The sequence below is a fragment of the Gastrolobium bilobum genome, unplaced genomic scaffold (genome assembly GCF_033153095.1).
Source record: "Gastrolobium bilobum isolate Gb01-03AN ecotype WA unplaced genomic scaffold, APGP_CSIRO_Gbil_v1 utg8309, whole genome shotgun sequence".
Lineage (NCBI taxonomy): Eukaryota > Viridiplantae > Streptophyta > Magnoliopsida > Fabales > Fabaceae > Gastrolobium > Gastrolobium bilobum.
In genome coordinates, this window is record NW_026897248.1 from 153664 (window position 1) to 172284 (window position 18621).

Genomic DNA, 18621 nt, shown 5'->3' on the forward strand with positions numbered 1-18621 from the left:
GCTCCCACTCAAAAATATGCTGGGATTAAGGATGAGGGGGGAAATTTGAAGTGGTTTAGGCTTTGGAATGGAAGGATTTGAGTAAGAAATGGAAGAGTTATGGTTTAGAGCTTAACATCCATGGCTTCTCACCCTCCCCTCCACGGTTTGTGTTGCTGGAAGAAAAAGAAGAAATGGGATTGGGTTTTGGTTTTTTGCACTTATCAAAGGTTAAGTTATCTTAACTGGGTATCAGCTCATCTATCTAGTTAACTCCGTTCTCTTTCAAACTTTACCCAAAGGTATGGAATATTTTTATAGGAATATTTCTAATTTTACTTTTATATTTTGGGTACTTTTGCCTACACCCATTTTTATCCCATAATTTTCACTGACTGCACTTTTCATCTCAAAAGTGACTCTAAGTCATTTAATTAGATATTTTACCTAATTTAACTCACTAATACAAGATTAATTGCCTAATTACATGCAATTAATTATATCTCATGGTAAGGGATATTTTAATCACCCCACCTTTTAGCGATTTTGTCCGTAAAATCAAGAATACACATATCCTTAAACTCAAGATACTGTCGGAGAAGCTCGTCCTTCCGCTCCCAAGTGGACTTTTCAGGCATCCTTCCTTCCCACTGGACTTTTACCATAGGAATGGATTTATTTCTCAACCTTTTCTCATCTCTTTCGAGTATCTTCAGTGGCCCAACAAGAGTTTTCAAATTTTTCTGAATCTCAACATCATCAGGTTGAACCACATGAGAATGATCAGCTACATACTTCCTCAACTGAGAAACATGGAATAAATCGTGCAAGTTTGATAATTGATAAGGCAAGGCAAGCTGGTAGGCAACCAGTCCTACCCTACGTAGAATCTTGTAAGGTCCAATAAATCTCAGACTTAGCTTCCTCACTCCTAGGGCTCGTCCAACACCCATAACCGGCGACAACTTTAAAAACACATGATCTCCCTCCTCAAACTCTAGAGGCTGATGCTTGAGATCATAATAACTCTTTTGGCGACCTTGAGTCTTTTTCAGACAATCTCTAATCATTTTAATCTGGTCAGTGGTCTCCTGAACAAAATCCAATCCAAATCGCTCTGTGTCCCCAACCTCTGACCAACAAGTAGGTGTCCTACACCGGCGACCATACAAGGCATCGTAGGGAGCCATACCCAGACTAGCATGGAAACTATTATTATATAAAAACTCAACCAGCGGGAGATATCGATCACATGCAGTACCCTGCTCCAGGGTGCAAGCCCGCAACATATCCTCCAACGTCTGAATGGTCCTCTCAGTCTGACCATCCGTCTGTGGATGATAGGCAATGCTTAGTCTCAACTGAGTTCCAAAAGCCTCCTGTAATGCTCCCCAAAAGCGAGAAGTGAACTTCGGATCCCGATCACTAACAATGCTCTCGGGCACCCCATGAAGCCTCACAATCTCCTTCACAGAGCCTAGCTAATCTTTCAGCAGAGAAATCTACCCGAACTGGCAAAAAGTGTGCGGACTTTGTCAATCTATCCACAATCACCCATATAGAATCATAACTAGCATGTGTCCACGGTAATCCCACTACGAAATCTATGGAGATACTCTTCCATTTCCATTCAGGAACATCCAGAGGTTGCAACATACCAAAAGGCTTTTGATGCTCAATCTTGACCTTCTGACATACGAGACACTTAGAGACGTATTCCGCAATATCTTTCTTCATAGTAGGCCACCAGAAATTAATCCTTAGGTCTTGATACATCTTTGTAGCTCCCGTATGGACAGTGAATTGACCCTTATGGGCTTCTGTCATCACTTCCTCCGCCAACTGCCTAGGTACAACAATACGACCCTGATATAATAGTATACCCTGATCATTGCAGGATACACCACTATGACCTTTCAGTCGTTTAGCACTTTCATTTTGCAGTTGAGCTTCTTTAATTCTGGTCAGCATTTCATTTTCAACTCTTGTAATTTCGATGACACAAATTCTACCTGGAAAGACTTCAGATAACTTCATATCTCTGAACCTCTCAATCACATCATAATCTCTCATCATCATGCTCGCTATGCTCACAGATTTTTGGCTCAATGCATCAGCTACAACATTAGCCTTGCCAGGATGATATTTCAATTCAAAGTCATAGTCCTTTAGGAACTCAGTTCACCGCCGTTGTCTCATATTCAATTCTTTTTGATCAAACAAATACTTCAAACTCTTGTGGTCACTAAATACGACAAATTTCATTCCATACAAGAAATGCCTCCACTGTTTCAACCCAAAAACGATTACAGCAAGCTCCAAGTCGTGAGTCAGATAGTTTTCTTTATGAAGTTTCAGCTGCTTTGATGCATATGCCACTACTCATTTATCTTGCATCAGCACACATCCCAATCCCTTTTTAGAAGCATCACTGTATAACTCAAATTCACCTTCTGGATCAGGAAGTACTAACACTGGAGCAGTCGTCAATTTCTCCTTAAGATTCTAGAAACATTCTTCGCATTCATGCATCCAAATAAATGGAATATCCTTTCGAGTCAAACGGGTCAATGGCAAAACCATCGCAGAAAACTCTTTGATAAATCTCCGATAGTAACCGGCCAAACCTAGAAAACTCCTTACTTCAGTCACAGTCTTGGGTCTCTCCCAATCAATAATTGCCTCTATCTTGCTAGGATCAACTGCCACTCCATCAGCAGAAATGACGTGACCCAAGAATTGCACTTGAGAAAGCCAAAATTCACATTTTGAAGGCTTTGCATACAACTATTTCTCTCTAAGAATTTGCAACACAGTTCTCAAGTGATCTGCATGTTATTCGTTACTCTTGGAGTATATCAGGTATCGTCAATAAACACGATCACAAATTGATCCAGAAACGGCTTAAAAATACGATTCATATAATCCATAAACACCGTCGGAGCATTAGTGAGTCCAAATAGAATTACCCGGTACTCATAATGTCCGTATCTAGATTGAAAAGCAGTCTTCGGAATATCTTCATGCTTAATTCGGATTTGATGATAACCCAACCTCAAATCAATTTTTGAAAAGACACAAGCACCGCTCAACTGATCAAGCAAGTCATCTATGCGAGGGAGAGGATACTTGTTCTTAATAGTAACCTTATTCAACTGACGATAATCAGTGTGTAATCTCAGGCTACCGTCCTTCTTCTTGACAAATATAACTGGTGCTCCCCACGGGGACACACTAGGCCTGATAAACTGCTTAGCCAAAAGCTCCTCAATATCCTTCTTTAACTCGGCTAATTCCGGTGGTGACATCCGATATGGAGCCAAGGAAATAGGCCCCACACCAGGCAATAAATCAATCGTGAACTCAATCTCTCTAGGACGTAGAAGTTGCAGAATCTCATCCGAAAACACATCCACAAACTCCTTCACCACGGAAATAATGTCGATCTCCTCATGACTTCCACCCACTAAACCTCCCACAAGACATATCCCAATGCCTCGGCCCTCAAATCCTTTCTAACCTGCAACACAGATAGATATGGGGAAAAACTAGTAGCAGAATCATCAGCAGAAAGCACAATCCTTTTTCCACAGCAGTCTATCATAGCATAGTTCTTCGACAACCAGTCCATTCCCAAGATAACTTGAAGACTGATCATAGGCAAACAAATAAAATCCAGCACGTAGTCTCGACCTTCATATTTAAATTCAACATCCTTGCATAAAACTGATGTATAACACTTTTCTCTAGTAGCAGTCACCACTTTCATTGGAGGAGAAATTTTGCACATATGTAAATTTAGCCCAACGGCCATAAAATCAGACATACAGGAGTGTGTAGCTCCTGAGTCAAACAAGACTTCAATATCCATATTATCAATATAAATTGTACCTTTCACAAGGTTTGGAGCCTTTTCTGATTGCTGACGGTCCGTGGTGTATACTCTACCAAAAGTCTGGGACTCTATCATAGCTGGAACAACCGAAACAGGAACAACAGTAGCCTGAACTGTCATGGTCCTCACTTCATTTTGAGGGCACTGCCTAGAGTAATGGCCGGATCTTCCACACTTATAGCAAATAATTTCACCGGTAGCACACGGACCTGGATGCTCTTTTCTGCATCCTCTACACTTTGGAGGAGGTCTTCTATCAACAAAACTCTTTTGGTTTCCGGGCTTCTTGAATATATCGAGTGGATTAGTCGCACTCAGCTTCTTACCCTTCATTTGCTTGTTTTTCCAAGAATTTGAGTCAATTGCTCTACTTGCATTGGATGCCTGTGCCTCAGAAGACTTCTTGGTCTTAGTCACATTATAAACTTCTTCCACCTTCTGGCATTGGTTCACAAATTTGCTGAACTCACAGATATCACAATTAGACATCTTCTGAGACATTTTCTCATTCAGACCCCTTTGAAATTTGGAGGTCATCTCGGCTGAAGTAGGTAAGGCTCTCCCGTAATTAGTATATTTCACCAATTCAGTGAACTTGGCAAAATATTGGTCAATTGTCATCGACCCTTGCTTCAAATCATTGTACTCATTCTTCTTCCTTTCCCTAGCCTCCCTAGGAAAGTAGTTATTCAAGAACAAGGTCTCAAACAACTGCCAGGTGATTTCCTGGCCTTCAGCCTCCAAGGATTGCACGGTGTTAGTCCACCAATCTTCGGCTTCACCTTCCAGCATATACACCGAGTAAACCAACTTCAATGCATCAGGGCATCTCATCACCCTAAAAATCTTCTCCATAGCCTGAAGCCATTTAGCAACAATCAACATATCATAGCCGCCAGTGAAGGATGGAGGTTTGTGTTTTCGAAAAGCAGTCAATCGCCTTTCATCCTTATCTGGCCCACCAACATGTTCTACATGTGGTTGATGAACTACAATATGATGACTAGAGCCATCATCATAGTGACTAGCCTCACCATCATCGTTACCAGCTCCACCCTCTTCATGGAGAGTATGTGGTAGTAGGCGTTGCAGTGTGAGGAGGAGGAGTGGGTGGTCGGTCCTCATGTCTAGCACTCCTCAACTCATTCATCATCGCGGTCATAGCATTCCGCGCATCTTCATTCGTCTTCATTAAGTTCTCATTAGCTTGACGACTAGCAATCAACTCCCTTTGCACTGCTGCCAGAGTGTCCGCCACAGGATCAGACTATCCACCTGTTACCCCACGACCACTTCGGGGTCTAACTAAAGCAGCCAAAACAGGATCTGGCAGAGCATTGGCAGTCGATGCCTCAGGGTTATTCTGATTTCTCGTCATGACACTACACATGTTACATAAAGAAATGAGCTGATCAGGCTCACACTCAGTGATCACAGATGCAATAATCATAAAGAGTACCAAAACAACTATAAAGCATTAAACACCAAGCAAACATAACAATAATCCATAAGTTTCCCTAAAAAACTGCTCTGATACCATAAAATGTAACACCCGAATCGATTTGTTATCATTGCTTTATGATATTAAGCGCAGTTACAATCACATTGGTTCAATCAGAAACCCGGGTAGATTTTTCTTATTCTTTTTAAAACTTACTTATTTTCCTTTTGAATAACCCAAATTTAAAATAAACAGTGTGACTATAACTGTATGATATTGCGGAATAAATGAAACTTAAGCTTAACATCATACTCTTATTTTGTTCAAGTTCAATACTAAACTATCTGCTCTTTTTATTAAATTGGGAATTCTATACTTTCTTTATAGTTATCATCTCCTATTATGTTATAGATCTCTCTGTTAGCTTCGCGTGGGTTCAAACCGCGCTCAAATCGGAGATCTGTAGCTCAAGTTATGCTAATTTTACTAAACTATGTTCTTGTTGTTTTTGGGATGCGCGCTCGAGCGCAAAACTGGGCGCTCGAGCGCCCAAAGGCAGCGAATTTTGCCATTTTCAGGTCTTTCAACGCTTGGGCGCGCACTAGCGCGCTTGAGCGCCCAAATCAGCGCTTAAGCGCCCTACTTGGCGCTTGAAGAAGAAGAAGAAATGGGATTGGGTTTGGGTTTTTTTGCACTTATGAAATGTTAAGTTATCTCAACTGGGTATCAACTCATCTATCTAGTTAACTCTGTTCTCTTTCAAACTTTACCCAAAAGTCTGGACTATTTTTCTAGGAACATTTCTAATTTTACTTTTATATTTTGGGTACTTTTGCCTATACCTATTTTTACTCCATAATTTTCACTGAGTGCACTTTTCACCTCAAAAGTGGCTCTAAGTCATTTAATTAGATATCTTACCTAATTTAACCCACTAATACACGATTAATTGCCTAATTACATGCAATTAATTACATCTCATGGTGAGAGATATTATAAGCACAACCCATACTTTGTCCATAACATATCATACAGAAAAGTAATCTAGTATTAATTGGTGGTATTTTGAAAATTTAGATTCAAAGTTAAGGAATTGAGTTAAAAGAACATTTATTAGTGGACCTATACCCATGGTTAGTCAAATTTGTAATTGCATGACAACTAGTTGATTTTATGCTCACGAATACTATGATTTGAATTCAAAATTAGGATTCCTCGGGTCACTCTCTAATCTTATTATAAATCAACTATACGGTTAATGATTTTCCTTAATCTTAGAATGAAAGATTATTTCCTCACCTTTAACTTTGGTTCCCAAAAAAGGGAGCCAAATAATCAATCTTAGCAATTTCATTCAAAAGGTTTCACTTTTATCTTCAAAAGTACTGGGCTTAAAAGTATCATTGGGTTGATTAGGAATATTGATTTTGATGAAATACTCGAAGAAGAATGATCTTGAAAAAGCTCTCTCTTCTCTTTTAATAAAAAACACTATTTAATGGGGAAGAATATTGTAACAACTAATTAGTGTTACTACTAATGTTACTACTAGTCAATTTCACCATTAGATCGATTATGTTGATCTTACAGTTATATTTATTTCTAATTTTGTATGGTTATGATTTTTCATATTTAATATTTTATATTTATTTTTACCTTTGTATGGTTATGATTTTTCATATTTAATGCTTTCACATTAAATACGGGGAATCATAACCATACAAAGATGGAAATAAATATAACCGTTGGATCAACATAATCGATCTAACGGTGAAATTGATTGGTAGTAACATTAATTGGTTGTTACAATATCCTACCCCTTTTTTAATTAAAAAAAAAATTAGAACACCCTGAGCCTAGGTTAATCCTAAAGCCAAAATAAATGGAGTTTAGACTCTGGCATTGAATCCCAATTTGAGCTTAAGATTGAATATGGATCTCATCTTCTTATGAATCTTCTTATGAGTCTTTGTTTTTGGCAATAATAAGATTGTGATCATTATCTTTGCTTATCCTGGATTTAAGTTATCATTATTTCCTCTTTTTTGCATTTCAAAATTATTATCTGCTTATATGTTATATCTTGTACTTCTCGTAAAACATCATTCCTCAAGTCTCTATTTTCCACATAAAAAAGAAAGATCAGGTATAGAAAGTCCTCCGTATTCAAAATGTGAGCATTGTGGGAGAAAAATTGCTGATAGGAAATGTGCCACTTGGTAAACTTTATACAGTTCATAAACCGTTAAAATGCTTTCTCACAGTGTAGTACACAGACATGTCACAAGACAATGAACAGAAGAAGAAGCTCTTCAAAAATGGACTTCAATTAAATCCCATGCAAGGACTCTGGATTTGTAGAGGCAGAGTTTGTTATTTGTTTTGAAGTCTAAAAGGAAAAGAAGAACTCTAGAATTTTGGAGTTCCTCAAAACTTGGTACCCTTTGCTTTATTGGAAGGTGCATTTCAGAACCTATGTCCATGAGGCTGCAGCCAAAACAAGCAATGATAAAACCTGATCAGATCCTATAATATTACCAAAAAGAGGTAGGTTATACTTATAACCTCTTACAACCACTTCGTTATTGTTGGATAAAAATAAATCAACAGTTCTCACTCGATGTCATTTTATAACCGTTAATTTAATTTTAATCTAATGATAATGAAAATGGTTTGAGGGCAAACCTGGAGCAGTGAATAAGGGTTCGAATATGAGAAACAACCTCTTTGCAATTATGCAAGGGTAAGACTGCGTATAAAAATTGTTCTCATCCCATGCTCGCTAGTAAGGGTTTAATGGAGAGTAATAGATAACGAAAATGGTTGTAAGAAAAAAAATATTATAAATATAACCTCCCTCTGCCAAAAAAAAAAAAAAGTGACTTATCCTTTTTTTTAATAATTACTAAACTGTAGTTCTTGTTTTACTCTATCATTCAGCTGTATGGTAAAAGCATGTCAATATGAGAATGGTAAGTACTCACATCATATGAAGCAAGTGATCCGCAGTAATTAGAGTTTGTGAGCACTGTACTTGTAGAGCCACACTCACTGTCTCTGAGTGAAACTGAGGACCTGTCAAGCTTTATTGACCATGGATATTGATAGTTTTGGGTAGTGACACCTACATGTGAAGATGACCTTTGCATCCTCACTGGCCTTGGAACATTTCTTTCTCCCACTGAAACTCTTCTCCTGCTCGGTTGCCTCTCATATGAGTCTGGCCTTTGCTTTGGTGCACTATGTGATCTAACTTTGGCCCTTGAAGATTCTGTGTTAGCCATGTAGTTTGGGAATAAAGGGTAGTCATAGGACATGGATTCTGCATAGGATGGTCTAGGGAAAGCAAAAGGAAGCTTTGAATCCTCTACTCTTGACACATCAGAATAGTAATGAGGAGTGCTTTGTGCTGTGCTGAAGGAACAATCCTCAAAATGCCCACTACATGCTCTTGGACTCAACTCTGTCAATGCTGATGGTGCAGGTGATACCTTGTGGTTTTCTTCCTTTGAATATGAACCATTTGATGAATAATATGTAGAAAATCTATGCTCAGACAATTCACAATGTCCATAATTTGCAGTGTTGTTTCTGCCTCTTGAGTTACCATCGGATTCACAAACATCTATTTCCACAATCTTGGTATTCTCTTCTAATCCTCTGTCCATTTCCTAGATGAGCAAAAACCACATTTTATATCAATGACAAGAAAAGCCTTTATATTTTGCTTTGCCTTTTCTTTTTATTTGGCTAGACTAGATAATTTTTATGTTTTCAAATTCACCATTTTTCTCCTCTTGCTTTTGCAGGAAATTCACCCAAATGAAGCAACTTTATTGCATGAGTTGAATAGTATCAAGTCTATATTCGTTTATAATGTGTGTCTTTATAGAATGCTTCACCAATTAATTCAAGGCGAAACTTTATCATTTTCTTTCCCTATAAAGCTTCTATACTAACTGAAAAGATCAATGATTATCATTCCTCAGATAATTGACCATCATCTATATATACAGCTAATCAGAAAATTTTCGTTTACCAATATTCATTGGTTCACGTGGTAAGGAGCTTGTTACCCTTAACTAGAGGTCACGAGTCCGAGTCCCTAGGAATGGAGAATATGGTCCTGGGAGAGCCGCTCACTATAATGGGTCCGATAGTACTCCAACAGAACTAATTGGGTAATCGATGAATTGGTGGATATATAAAAAAAAAAAAAAAAAAAATTCGTTTAAAATTTCAACTATCATTCTACAATCTAGAAAGGTAGCTGGCAGCAGTTATTGAACTCACATTGTAGATATTCATGAATAAATTGTCCTCGGTGGTTTTTCTGTAGGGTGATTGCTTTTGATTGTGTTTTCCTTCTGATACCATTCGAGCCTTCTGAGCGCGAGCTCTAGCTTGTGCTATGACCAAAGCCTGCATGCATCTTAGTGTCTCAGTGGCCTGTTTTCTCACCAAGCGACCCCTTACTAGTGCCTGCAACTTTACTATTCCTCTAAGAGCACACAGTGCCTTTCTTGCCTGTTAAAGAAACATTGAAATATTTAACATTTGTTAGGGATAAAGATAAGGATGTGAAAATGACATTCCATCAAAGATAACTGATTCTGACACTGACTCATGATATCAGAGCAGAGTTAGAATCAGATATTCCTAACATATTAGGGATACCTGATTCCGATTCTGACACTGACCCGTGGTATCATACCAGTGTCAGAGTTAGATATCCCTGATATGATGGGACGTGATTTCTACAATTAGTCAGAATTTAAATCAAAACTTGATATTCCTAATATGATAGGAACATGATTTCCACATCTTTATCCTTATCCCTGATACATATTCACATACATACCAACATTAGTCCCATGAGAATAAAAGAGAAAACTAGCTTCCCATAATGTTACATACCAAGTAGGACCTAAACACAGATTGAATTCTAATGGCAGAAGCCTCTTCAATACTTGTAGTAGTTACATTGAAACTAGAAGTCAAGAAGATCACAGCATCAGTTGTGGAAGCAGACACAGTCATGGCATGCTTCCTTTTATCATTCTCAGCATCTGTGGCAGTTTGCACTGTCACTGAAGCAGTCACACTCGGTTCTGCAAAATTCAATTCCTTGGAAGCTGTTGCTGAAGCTGATGATCTTCGGAAACTCCATCTTCTTTTCTCCTTCTGGGTTGCTGAAATTGGAGTAGTTGGATTATCTGTGCCATTTAACAAACTCAGGTTGGTTGCACATTTTTCCTTCTCTTTTTCTTTGTCTTTCTTCCCTGTCAAAAAGTTTCTAAGCCATTTTCCTGTCTTCCCCATCTCTGTCAAAACATGGATAGTATCAACAACTTTATAAGAAAAGTAACAAATGAAAAGTAGATCTCTTCATATCTGTGTTTGATAAGTTGCTTTCAATACTATGGTCCCCTTACTAAAAATAGCTAAGCTTTATTGATAGCCTAAACTCACTGTCTCTTTATATGTTTTCTTTATTAACTACCATTATCGGGAATTATTTTCAGTATTATAATCGGTATATCATTATTTAAAAATGGAAAAAAATTAATCTACCTGATACTATTTATTCTACCCTTTTCGCTGGCGGATTCTGGATTTTTTTTATGATAGGGTGAAAATAAAATATCAAAGTTACAAATGTTATTAAGACTAATATGAAAGACTAATTATTACAAGTGTTTATCCAAGTGTTTATCCATTAGTTAATCGATTATTCGACTAGTCTGATTCGAGCTGGATAGGATCACATGGATGACAACTCTATATACCTAGTTTTAACATAGCTGCATGTTAGGGACTTGAACTTGAGTCCATTAATTAAGATGGAACAATCTCTTGCCAATTGATACAGGTGAGAGGAGTTAACTATTATCACCAATAGTCTATTATTATTATTATTATTATTCGCCTCTCCTTTAAGTTTGTCCATGTCTTCTTTATGGTTAATGCCACATAAACTCTACTTTTTTATACTTTAAATAAAAGAAGGGGAAAAAAATCTTATGTTGTAGGAGAATTCTAATCTCATGTTATAGATATAAGTGTGAGACCCACTTATTTAAAAAATACAAAAAACAAAAAAAATGAGTGACACATTTTTTTTACGGTGTGGGTAGGAATGATTTATTTTCTCATGCAACATGAGAAAAACAAATCACATAGAAGAATACCTATAACGGGAGCACTGAAAATATGCTCCATTGGATCGTGTGTGCCATGTCATTAGATAAAACCTGCTTGTGTAAGAATAAACATGGATCCATCGCCTCTATTGAATTTTTTTTTTCTGAGTTCCTTTCATGTTGTCCCCACAAGTAAATAGCGCACTTCTAAGGTTGCTAAGGGTTTTATGGTGATTTCAATTGTCGGTTAATATGAAATGTGTTGGATCAGAAAACCATGTGAAAAATAGATCAACAACAACCAGAATCCTTCTAAAATACTCATATTTTGGTAGGAGAGTTGGCCAGTTGCGGGTCCATTATTATGGGTGTCGTGAAGAAACATAGAAAATTAGAAGACCATAGTATGACCGGGACCACTATTAAGTGTTTTGAGTAGGGGTCATGCGGGTTGCACGTGTCGATTCTCCCCTCAAATCATTGCAAGTGATTTTGTCATCATTTTCAATTAGCTCATTTTATAATTCGAGACTTCGCTAGTACCCATTAGTAAGGGCCACCACTTGTCCCCAATTATTTAAATAGCTAGATTGGTTAGCTTAGGTGGTGACAAAATATACGGATATTAAGTGGTCCATGAACTAAAACTCCGTTGAGTAACAAAAGTACATTCAAGACAAAGACAAAGAAATAAGATAACATTCTGGTTGTAATGGATGGATTTTTCAATTTTAGAAAGGAAAGAAGTGATAAGTGTGAAAGATATTATGTTTCTAGGATAAAAAATAGATTAAATGACGATAAATATGGTCAAAATGCATAGTATATATTATCAAATGCAAAAGACTTTGGAGTTTTCATGATTGGATAATATTCTGACTTAAAAATGTATTGTTCTAGGTTTAAATTGTTAAATTTGAGCATTGGAGGAATGGGTAAGCTAAAAAAACTTAAAGAGATAAAGGAAGATAAATGATTTAGTGTAAATCTCTTTGAAGATGTCTTCCGGCCAATTTTTAGCATCCAATATGATGGATTTGGATCTCGTGCTCTGCATATATAAATGTTGTGGATCTCTCTTTTATCTTTCCAACGAGACCAAAATCATATATATTGAACGAGTATAGCTCAAGTTGTGCCCAAAATACGAAATCATATTTTTGTTGTTAGAGTTACCTCGCTAGTTTGCTTGAACGAACAAGAAAATGAGCAAGCTAGTTAATTCACCTCTCCAGAATGCTTGAACGAGCGAGCAAATGAGCGAGATAGTCAATTTACTTCGTCAGTTTTCTTAAATGAGCGAGCAATATAATGACCTTTACATTTATTATAGATTTAATATTGAAGGATAATTATAAAGAAAAAGAAATAAAGTCACCTTTGGTGAAAGAGGAGTTAAAATGACAGTTAAGTGGTAAAAATGCGGGTAAATAAAGTTATCCAAAAAGTGAAAGTAAATATAGAAAAGTGACTAGAAAAATATTCTAGTCTATTGGGTGAAGTTTGGTAATAAATAGAGGTGCATAGATAAATAAGCTTATACCCACTAGAAAAATAAACTCACTTAAGTGAGTAGTGAGTCACTGTTTCCCATTCTTCTTCGTCGTGAGACAGAGAGCAAAAGGAGAGAAATGGAGGTTTTGAATAAAAACCTTCCAAAATTCGTAGAGAAAGCTAGAGACCTCCAAATCACTTTGTTCCAAAGCCAAACTTGTGAGAAATTTCGAGAAGAATCCATTGGTACCAGTATTTCTGGGTGGGTTTCACTGTAGAGAGAGATCTTCCTCATCTAAGATTTCGAATTTCATGGATAATGGGGATTTTGATGGAGCTTGAAGCCATGGGAGCTTGAAGTAAGCCTTCCCCTTCGTTCTAGGCAAGTTTATGTTGAGAAATCCTGGTTTTCTTTGAGTTTTGAGAAAGATTGAATTTAAGTTTTCATTTTGAAAGTTTGGTTTGATTGAGCATGTTAGTGCTTGATTGAGGCTTGGCTCATGTTGAGAAAAGTGTTCGGATGAAGATTTTAACGGTGAAAATGTATTTGGAAAAATTGAGATACCGTATTTTTGAATAGTGACGTATGTGAATAGTACCGTATACGTGAATAGTGACGTATACATGAATAGTACCGTTGAGATGAACAGTACCGTATGTATGAATAGTTAAGAAATATTTGATAAGTAAAAGATGAAATCAATAAATGGTGTGTCTGGTTAACTACTTAGTTTTGAACCATTTTATTGATATTTGTATGGATTTCCTATTCTAGGTGCGCCTAAGAGTCTTGTTGAGGATCCTACATCAGAGGAGGCTTGGTAACTCGGTTGTTGGGTAGGCCATCTATACAGCTTAGAGAGGTAAGCTCTATGTTTATGGGGTTCGCTCCTACTTTGTGTTCCGCCATAGTGTACGGACTGTGGTCAGGTTGTATGATATGTATGAGATATATGATATAGATGCATTCATATAGAGCTATATGATAATATGATATGTTTTGTTTTGATGTATTTACTTTGATATGTGTTAATATGATATGTTTTGTTATGATATGACTTCTGTAATATGATTTCTGTAACAATATATGGCCATTGATTGTATAGTACCCGGATGTTCGCTTTGGGTCCTCCCTCGGGACTGATGGTGTACGCCTCTGATATGTTCTGGTTCCGCTTTGGGGTCCTCCCTCGGGAACACGTGCGTTGATTTCCGCTTGGGGTCCTCCCTTGGGAATGACTGCGTACGCCTCTGATATGTTCTGGTTCCGCTTTGGGGTCCTCCCTCGGGAACACGTGCGTTGATTTCCGCTTGGGGTCCTCCCTTGGGAATGACTGCGTACGCCTCTGATATGTTCTGGTTCCGCTTTGGGGTCCTCCCTCGGGAACACGTGCGTTGATTTCCACTTGGGGTCCTCCCTTGGGAATGACTGCGTACGCCTCTGATATGTTCTGGTTCCGCTTGGGGTCCTCCCTTGGGAACACGTGCGTTGATTTCCGCTTGGGGTCCTCCCTTGGGAATATCTGCGTACGTTTCTGATAATATATGTGTATATGTTTTGTTTAGTTATGATATTTGATTATATGACATGTTTTATGGGATATGTATGATGATTTTGTAAATGATATTTGTTACGTACATTGATTTCCGCTTGGGGTCATCCCTTGGGAACGATTGCGTATGTCTCTGATATAACACGTTTTGTTCTGATGTGAGTATTGTGATGATTTTTGTAAAAGATATTTGTTACGTGCGTTGATTTTCGCTTGGGGTCATCCCTTGGGAATGACTGTGTTTGTCTTTGATAAGATATGTATATATGCTTTGTTCAGTTATGATAATTGCTTATATGATGTTTTGTATATTATGTATCTGACTGTCATGCAGGAAGTGAGCCCAGGGTATGGAGGGTTTTCCATAAACCTGGAGTTTACTAGAGATTCGTCTCTAACCCCGTTTGGGGATATGATTTCAGGAACACAGTTAATTGAAGAGCCTCATGGGACAAGGACACTAACCGTGGCTAGAGGTACTAGTATGAGGATGTGGAGTTCTGGGTGGTCGGATGCTACTATTTGTTTTAGACGTATTTTTGGAAAAGATGTATTGTTGCATAGTGTTCATATTCGATACATGTACATTTATGTATTCAGGCATGATGATATGACTATGTAGTATTCAGTTATGTTATGTATTGGATTGCATGCTATTAGATTTGTGGCACGGAGCCAAGTTCAGCACGCGCCCATAGATGGGTATCTGAGTATATTCTCATGACTGGTACTTCTGGAAATATATATTGTTTAAATTGTCTATCAGGAACTCTTGAGGGTGGGATTGGAAAATCCCCAGTTGTTCGATTTACAGAGGTTACTCTGTCCGATTTTCGTCTCCGTAAAATAAGAATTAAATTAGAAGAAGTATGCAATGTGATATGTCATGTGAAAAAGGATTAAAGAAAAAGAAAAAGTTAGTTCGTATTTTCGTAAGTTAAGTCTTCCGCTGTTTCTGTTAAGTATCATATGCATGTTAATTGAACCGGCTCGAGGCTGGGGATGTTACAAGCAACGTCGTAAATGGAGACCCATAGATATTTTCATTAAAAGGGAACGACCTAGGGTTTTTTCATTGATTATTCACGCGGCAAAGGCTTGAGGAGTAGGCAAAGGAGAGCTTTTGGAGAGGAGAAGGAAGAGCTTCACCGTGGATCATCTCTAATCAAGTTTTATCATGAACTTTCTTTTCTTTTCATCTTTTGTGTTTTGTTCCATAAACATGCTAGGCTAATTTCTTTTATGTAGTTAGGGTGAGATGGAATCAATGGGTTCTTGAACACTGTTTATGCTTTCTTGTAATTGATATTTATGATTTGAGTTATGTAATTAATCTGTTCACTGATGATTAGTTTTGTTTATGACTTGCACACTCATAGATAAACACTAGAGTCTTGTATGTCAATAGGAATATTAGTGTCTTGATTCCGATTGATTAATTCCTAGGATTTGTATGATCTATGCATAGACTTATAAATTCTACTGTGTGAGAGATTCCTGACCTTAATGCTTGCTCTAGAAAAAATGTTGTGAGGGATTAGGGCTTTGGATAAAGTAAATGATTAAATCACCAAGGGATTGAGGGATTTAATTAGTTTAGAAAGAATCGCTGATAACCCAATCTTGAATATTGATTGCATGAAAGGGTAAACTTGTTAAGAAAATATTGGAAAAATTGAATCCCTAACTACGCTTTTGAATATTGATTTTAAACTCGTTATTTCGTTCTTGTTTGCCTTCTTGTTTTTAGTTATTAATCTTGAAAATCAAAAATATTATTTTTATTAATCCAACATCATATTATCAAAAACTTCTAAGATCGATCCAACTTTGGTTATATAAATAAGTTATTGTTTGATAAATTAATCCTTTGAGAACGACAATCCCACTCTTTTCACTATATTACTTGTACGATTGGTGCACTTGCCAAAATTGCAACAAGAAGAAACTAAAAAATTGCATCCAAGGGTACAAAGATGAGGCATACCATTTGCATTGTTAAACTAATAGTTTATCTCAAGTGAAATGTTGTGCAGAGGTCATATTGGCCTATACCATGAAACGGTCTTTAAGAACTATTTAAAGGGTTATTCCCTTACTTTTTTAAAGTGGTTTTTATACTTTTAGAGGATTTTTCAGTCTCTGTATCGGCTCACCTCAATCCACCTTCTGAATGTGCACTTGCGTCGTACATATAATGGGGTTCATTGGACAAAATGTTTATGACTCTCCCCATTACGATTAGTAAATATTTTCTCACTTTTAAATACCCATCTATAGCCTTTTATCTTGTATTTACTGTTATATATCAAACTTGGACCGGTCATTAATTTGGTTGGAATACTGAGTCAATGAGTCATTGGTTCAACTAATGAGTCATTAGTTTAATCACATGAATTAAATATATAAAATAAAATATAAAATTAGAAGCATTATAGCTAATAGTTAGACTGAGTTTGGTGGTAAGTGCTATAAATTATAATTCACATGGTCTAGGTTTAAATCTCATTAGTGATATTTTTCAAGCATTTTATTTAAAATTTCACAAATCTGGTTCTACTTGAACCCGATTCAGAATCGGATCACTAGTTTCATACCAAATCAAATACATGAATGAATTGGGGATCCGGTTTATGAGTCAACCGATTGAACCAACATGTCCTTTACATCATTCTCTTTTTTGAGCCTGTGACTAAAATACTCACAATGAATCCCTCGTAGAGTTTTGATCCTTACATCTAAGAACATTATTACATCAAAATACTTCATCCCATCAAGAAAAAAACCTAATATCACCATCAATCCGTTCACCATAAATATTCAAAGTAATTTGAATCACTCTTAGGGGGCGTTTGGTTGAGGAGATATTTTTTGAATACTAGGGAAATGGAATTGATAGGGAAATGGTAAGAAAGTTAGATAAAGTGAGATAGATAGAAAAATGTTAAAAAAAGTTGTTTGGTGGGGAAAAACTTTACTGGAAAAATTAGGTAAATTTTAGGAAATGTATGTTTGGTTGGAGGTGAGATATAGATGGGAAAACAATCTTAAATTACTAAAATAACCCTGATTTTAAATTATAAAAAACCCCACAGCTGTCAAATTACAAAAATGTATATTTGACTCTTTCCAACGACCATAAAAACGAAAGGGGGAAAAATATTGCATCATATCATCTCTGTTGCTTTAGAAAGAACTTAATATTTGTTTGCTTCAGCTTTTCATTCTTTGAGGATTTCTTCTTGGTTTCAGTTTTGCTTATTGGTCTTCAATCTATCCAAGGTCACTTATGTGATTCTTATTTCAGATTTCCTCTCTCTCTTTTTTTCCTTTTTTTTTTGGTTGAATTTGGAATTTTATTGTGTGTTCTGGATTCTGCCCTTTTATTGAAACTACCCCGTTAGCATTTCTGGAAGAATATCGGTTGAGGTACTCATTTTATGCAGATAGTAGAATGCAAAACGGGTTATTGAATATCTGTACTATCCCTTTCTATTAGGAAAAAGCTTGAATTTTTACTCCTGGTTTTGAGTTTCTATACTTGGGTTTGATCTTTCTGGGCTAATTCTGATTATATTTAATTTTTCCATCGGTGTGAAGTTTGAAAGGAAATATGGTTTGATCATTCATTTACATCTCTGTTGCATTTTGAAAGGGTATATTGGTTATTCAAAAATGATTCAGACAGTGGAAAGCCGTTGTTTTACAAAAACCCACGGACGAAAACGCTTTTTAAACAGTACCGAAACCTATCATTTTCCATTTAAATTCAGAAACCTATGCATTTTGAATCACCAGCTTTTTGTGTGAATCTTTTCAACCAAACATTTCTATCGTAGAATCCTTCTCTCACTTGCCTAGGAAAATTTGGAAAAGACCCCATCCAAACACCACCTTAAAGTGATCATGTAAGATTTCCTTTTGTATTATGTGCAGTACATATAAAGATATTAAAATTACCGTCAATGCTGTATAAAATGCATGCAAATAATGTACCCTCCAAAAAAAAAAAAAACAATTAAATAGGACCAAGTCTGTTGAAACAGTGGTTGCTTATACATAAATATCATTTTAATAGGACTAGGGCCCTTCATACCTATCATAGACTAGTGATTT

General features: G+C 36.8%; 3 protein-coding genes and 1 long non-coding RNA gene across 4 annotated transcripts; 1 reads left to right on the plus strand and 3 right to left on the minus strand.

Annotated features, from left to right (window-relative positions):
• Nucleotides 1-500: 500 nt before the first annotated feature.
• Nucleotides 501-932, minus strand: LOC133305179 (uncharacterized). Its single transcript, XM_061505314.1, has one exon. The coding sequence runs from the start codon at nt 930-932 to the stop codon at nt 501-503; it is 432 nt and encodes a 143-aa protein (XP_061361298.1).
• A 2562-nt stretch (nt 933-3494) lies between these two features.
• Nucleotides 3495-4999, minus strand: LOC133305180 (uncharacterized). The gene is made up of 2 exons (XM_061505315.1): nt 3871-4999; nt 3495-3499 (listed from the first exon to the last, which is right to left on the minus strand). Exons 1-2 carry the CDS (start codon nt 4997-4999, stop codon nt 3495-3497), a joined length of 1134 nt encoding a protein of 377 aa, XP_061361299.1.
• Nucleotides 5000-8251: 3252 nt separating this feature from the next.
• Nucleotides 8252-10638, minus strand: LOC133305181 (protein IQ-DOMAIN 19-like). Its single transcript, XM_061505316.1, has 4 exons — nt 10348-10638; nt 10233-10305; nt 9609-9842; nt 8252-8986 (listed from the first exon to the last, which is right to left on the minus strand). The coding sequence occupies exons 1-4, from the start codon at nt 10635-10637 to the stop codon at nt 8252-8254; spliced, it is 1332 nt and encodes a 443-aa protein (XP_061361300.1). The 5' UTR covers nt 10638.
• A 2439-nt stretch (nt 10639-13077) lies between these two features.
• Nucleotides 13078-15174, plus strand: LOC133305193 (uncharacterized). The gene is made up of 3 exons (XR_009750735.1): nt 13078-13311; nt 13728-13815; nt 14928-15174. It is a non-coding gene; the product is annotated as an uncharacterized LOC133305193 (long non-coding RNA).
• Nucleotides 15175-18621: the final 3447 nt, after the last annotated feature.

Excerpts from the sequence above, each read along its gene's own strand:
- LOC133305181 (XM_061505316.1), bottom strand. The coding sequence starts at position 10,637 with ATGGGGAAGACAGGAAAATGGCTTAGAAACTTTTTGACAGGGAAGAAA. Across the intron at positions 9,843-10,232 it reads CTGTGTTTAGGTCCTACTTG|GCAAGAAAGGCACTGTGTGC; the intron begins GTATGTAACATT and ends TTTCTTTAACAG. Across the intron at positions 8,987-9,608 it reads TATTCATGAATATCTACAAT|GAAATGGACAGAGGATTAGA; the intron begins GTGAGTTCAATA and ends TTGCTCATCTAG.
- LOC133305179 (XM_061505314.1), bottom strand. The coding sequence starts at position 932 with ATGGGTGTTGGACGAGCCCTAGGAGTGAGGAAGCTAAGTCTGAGATTT.
- LOC133305180 (XM_061505315.1), bottom strand. The coding sequence starts at position 4,999 with ATGAGGACCGACCACCCACTCCTCCTCCTCACACTGCAACGCCTACTA.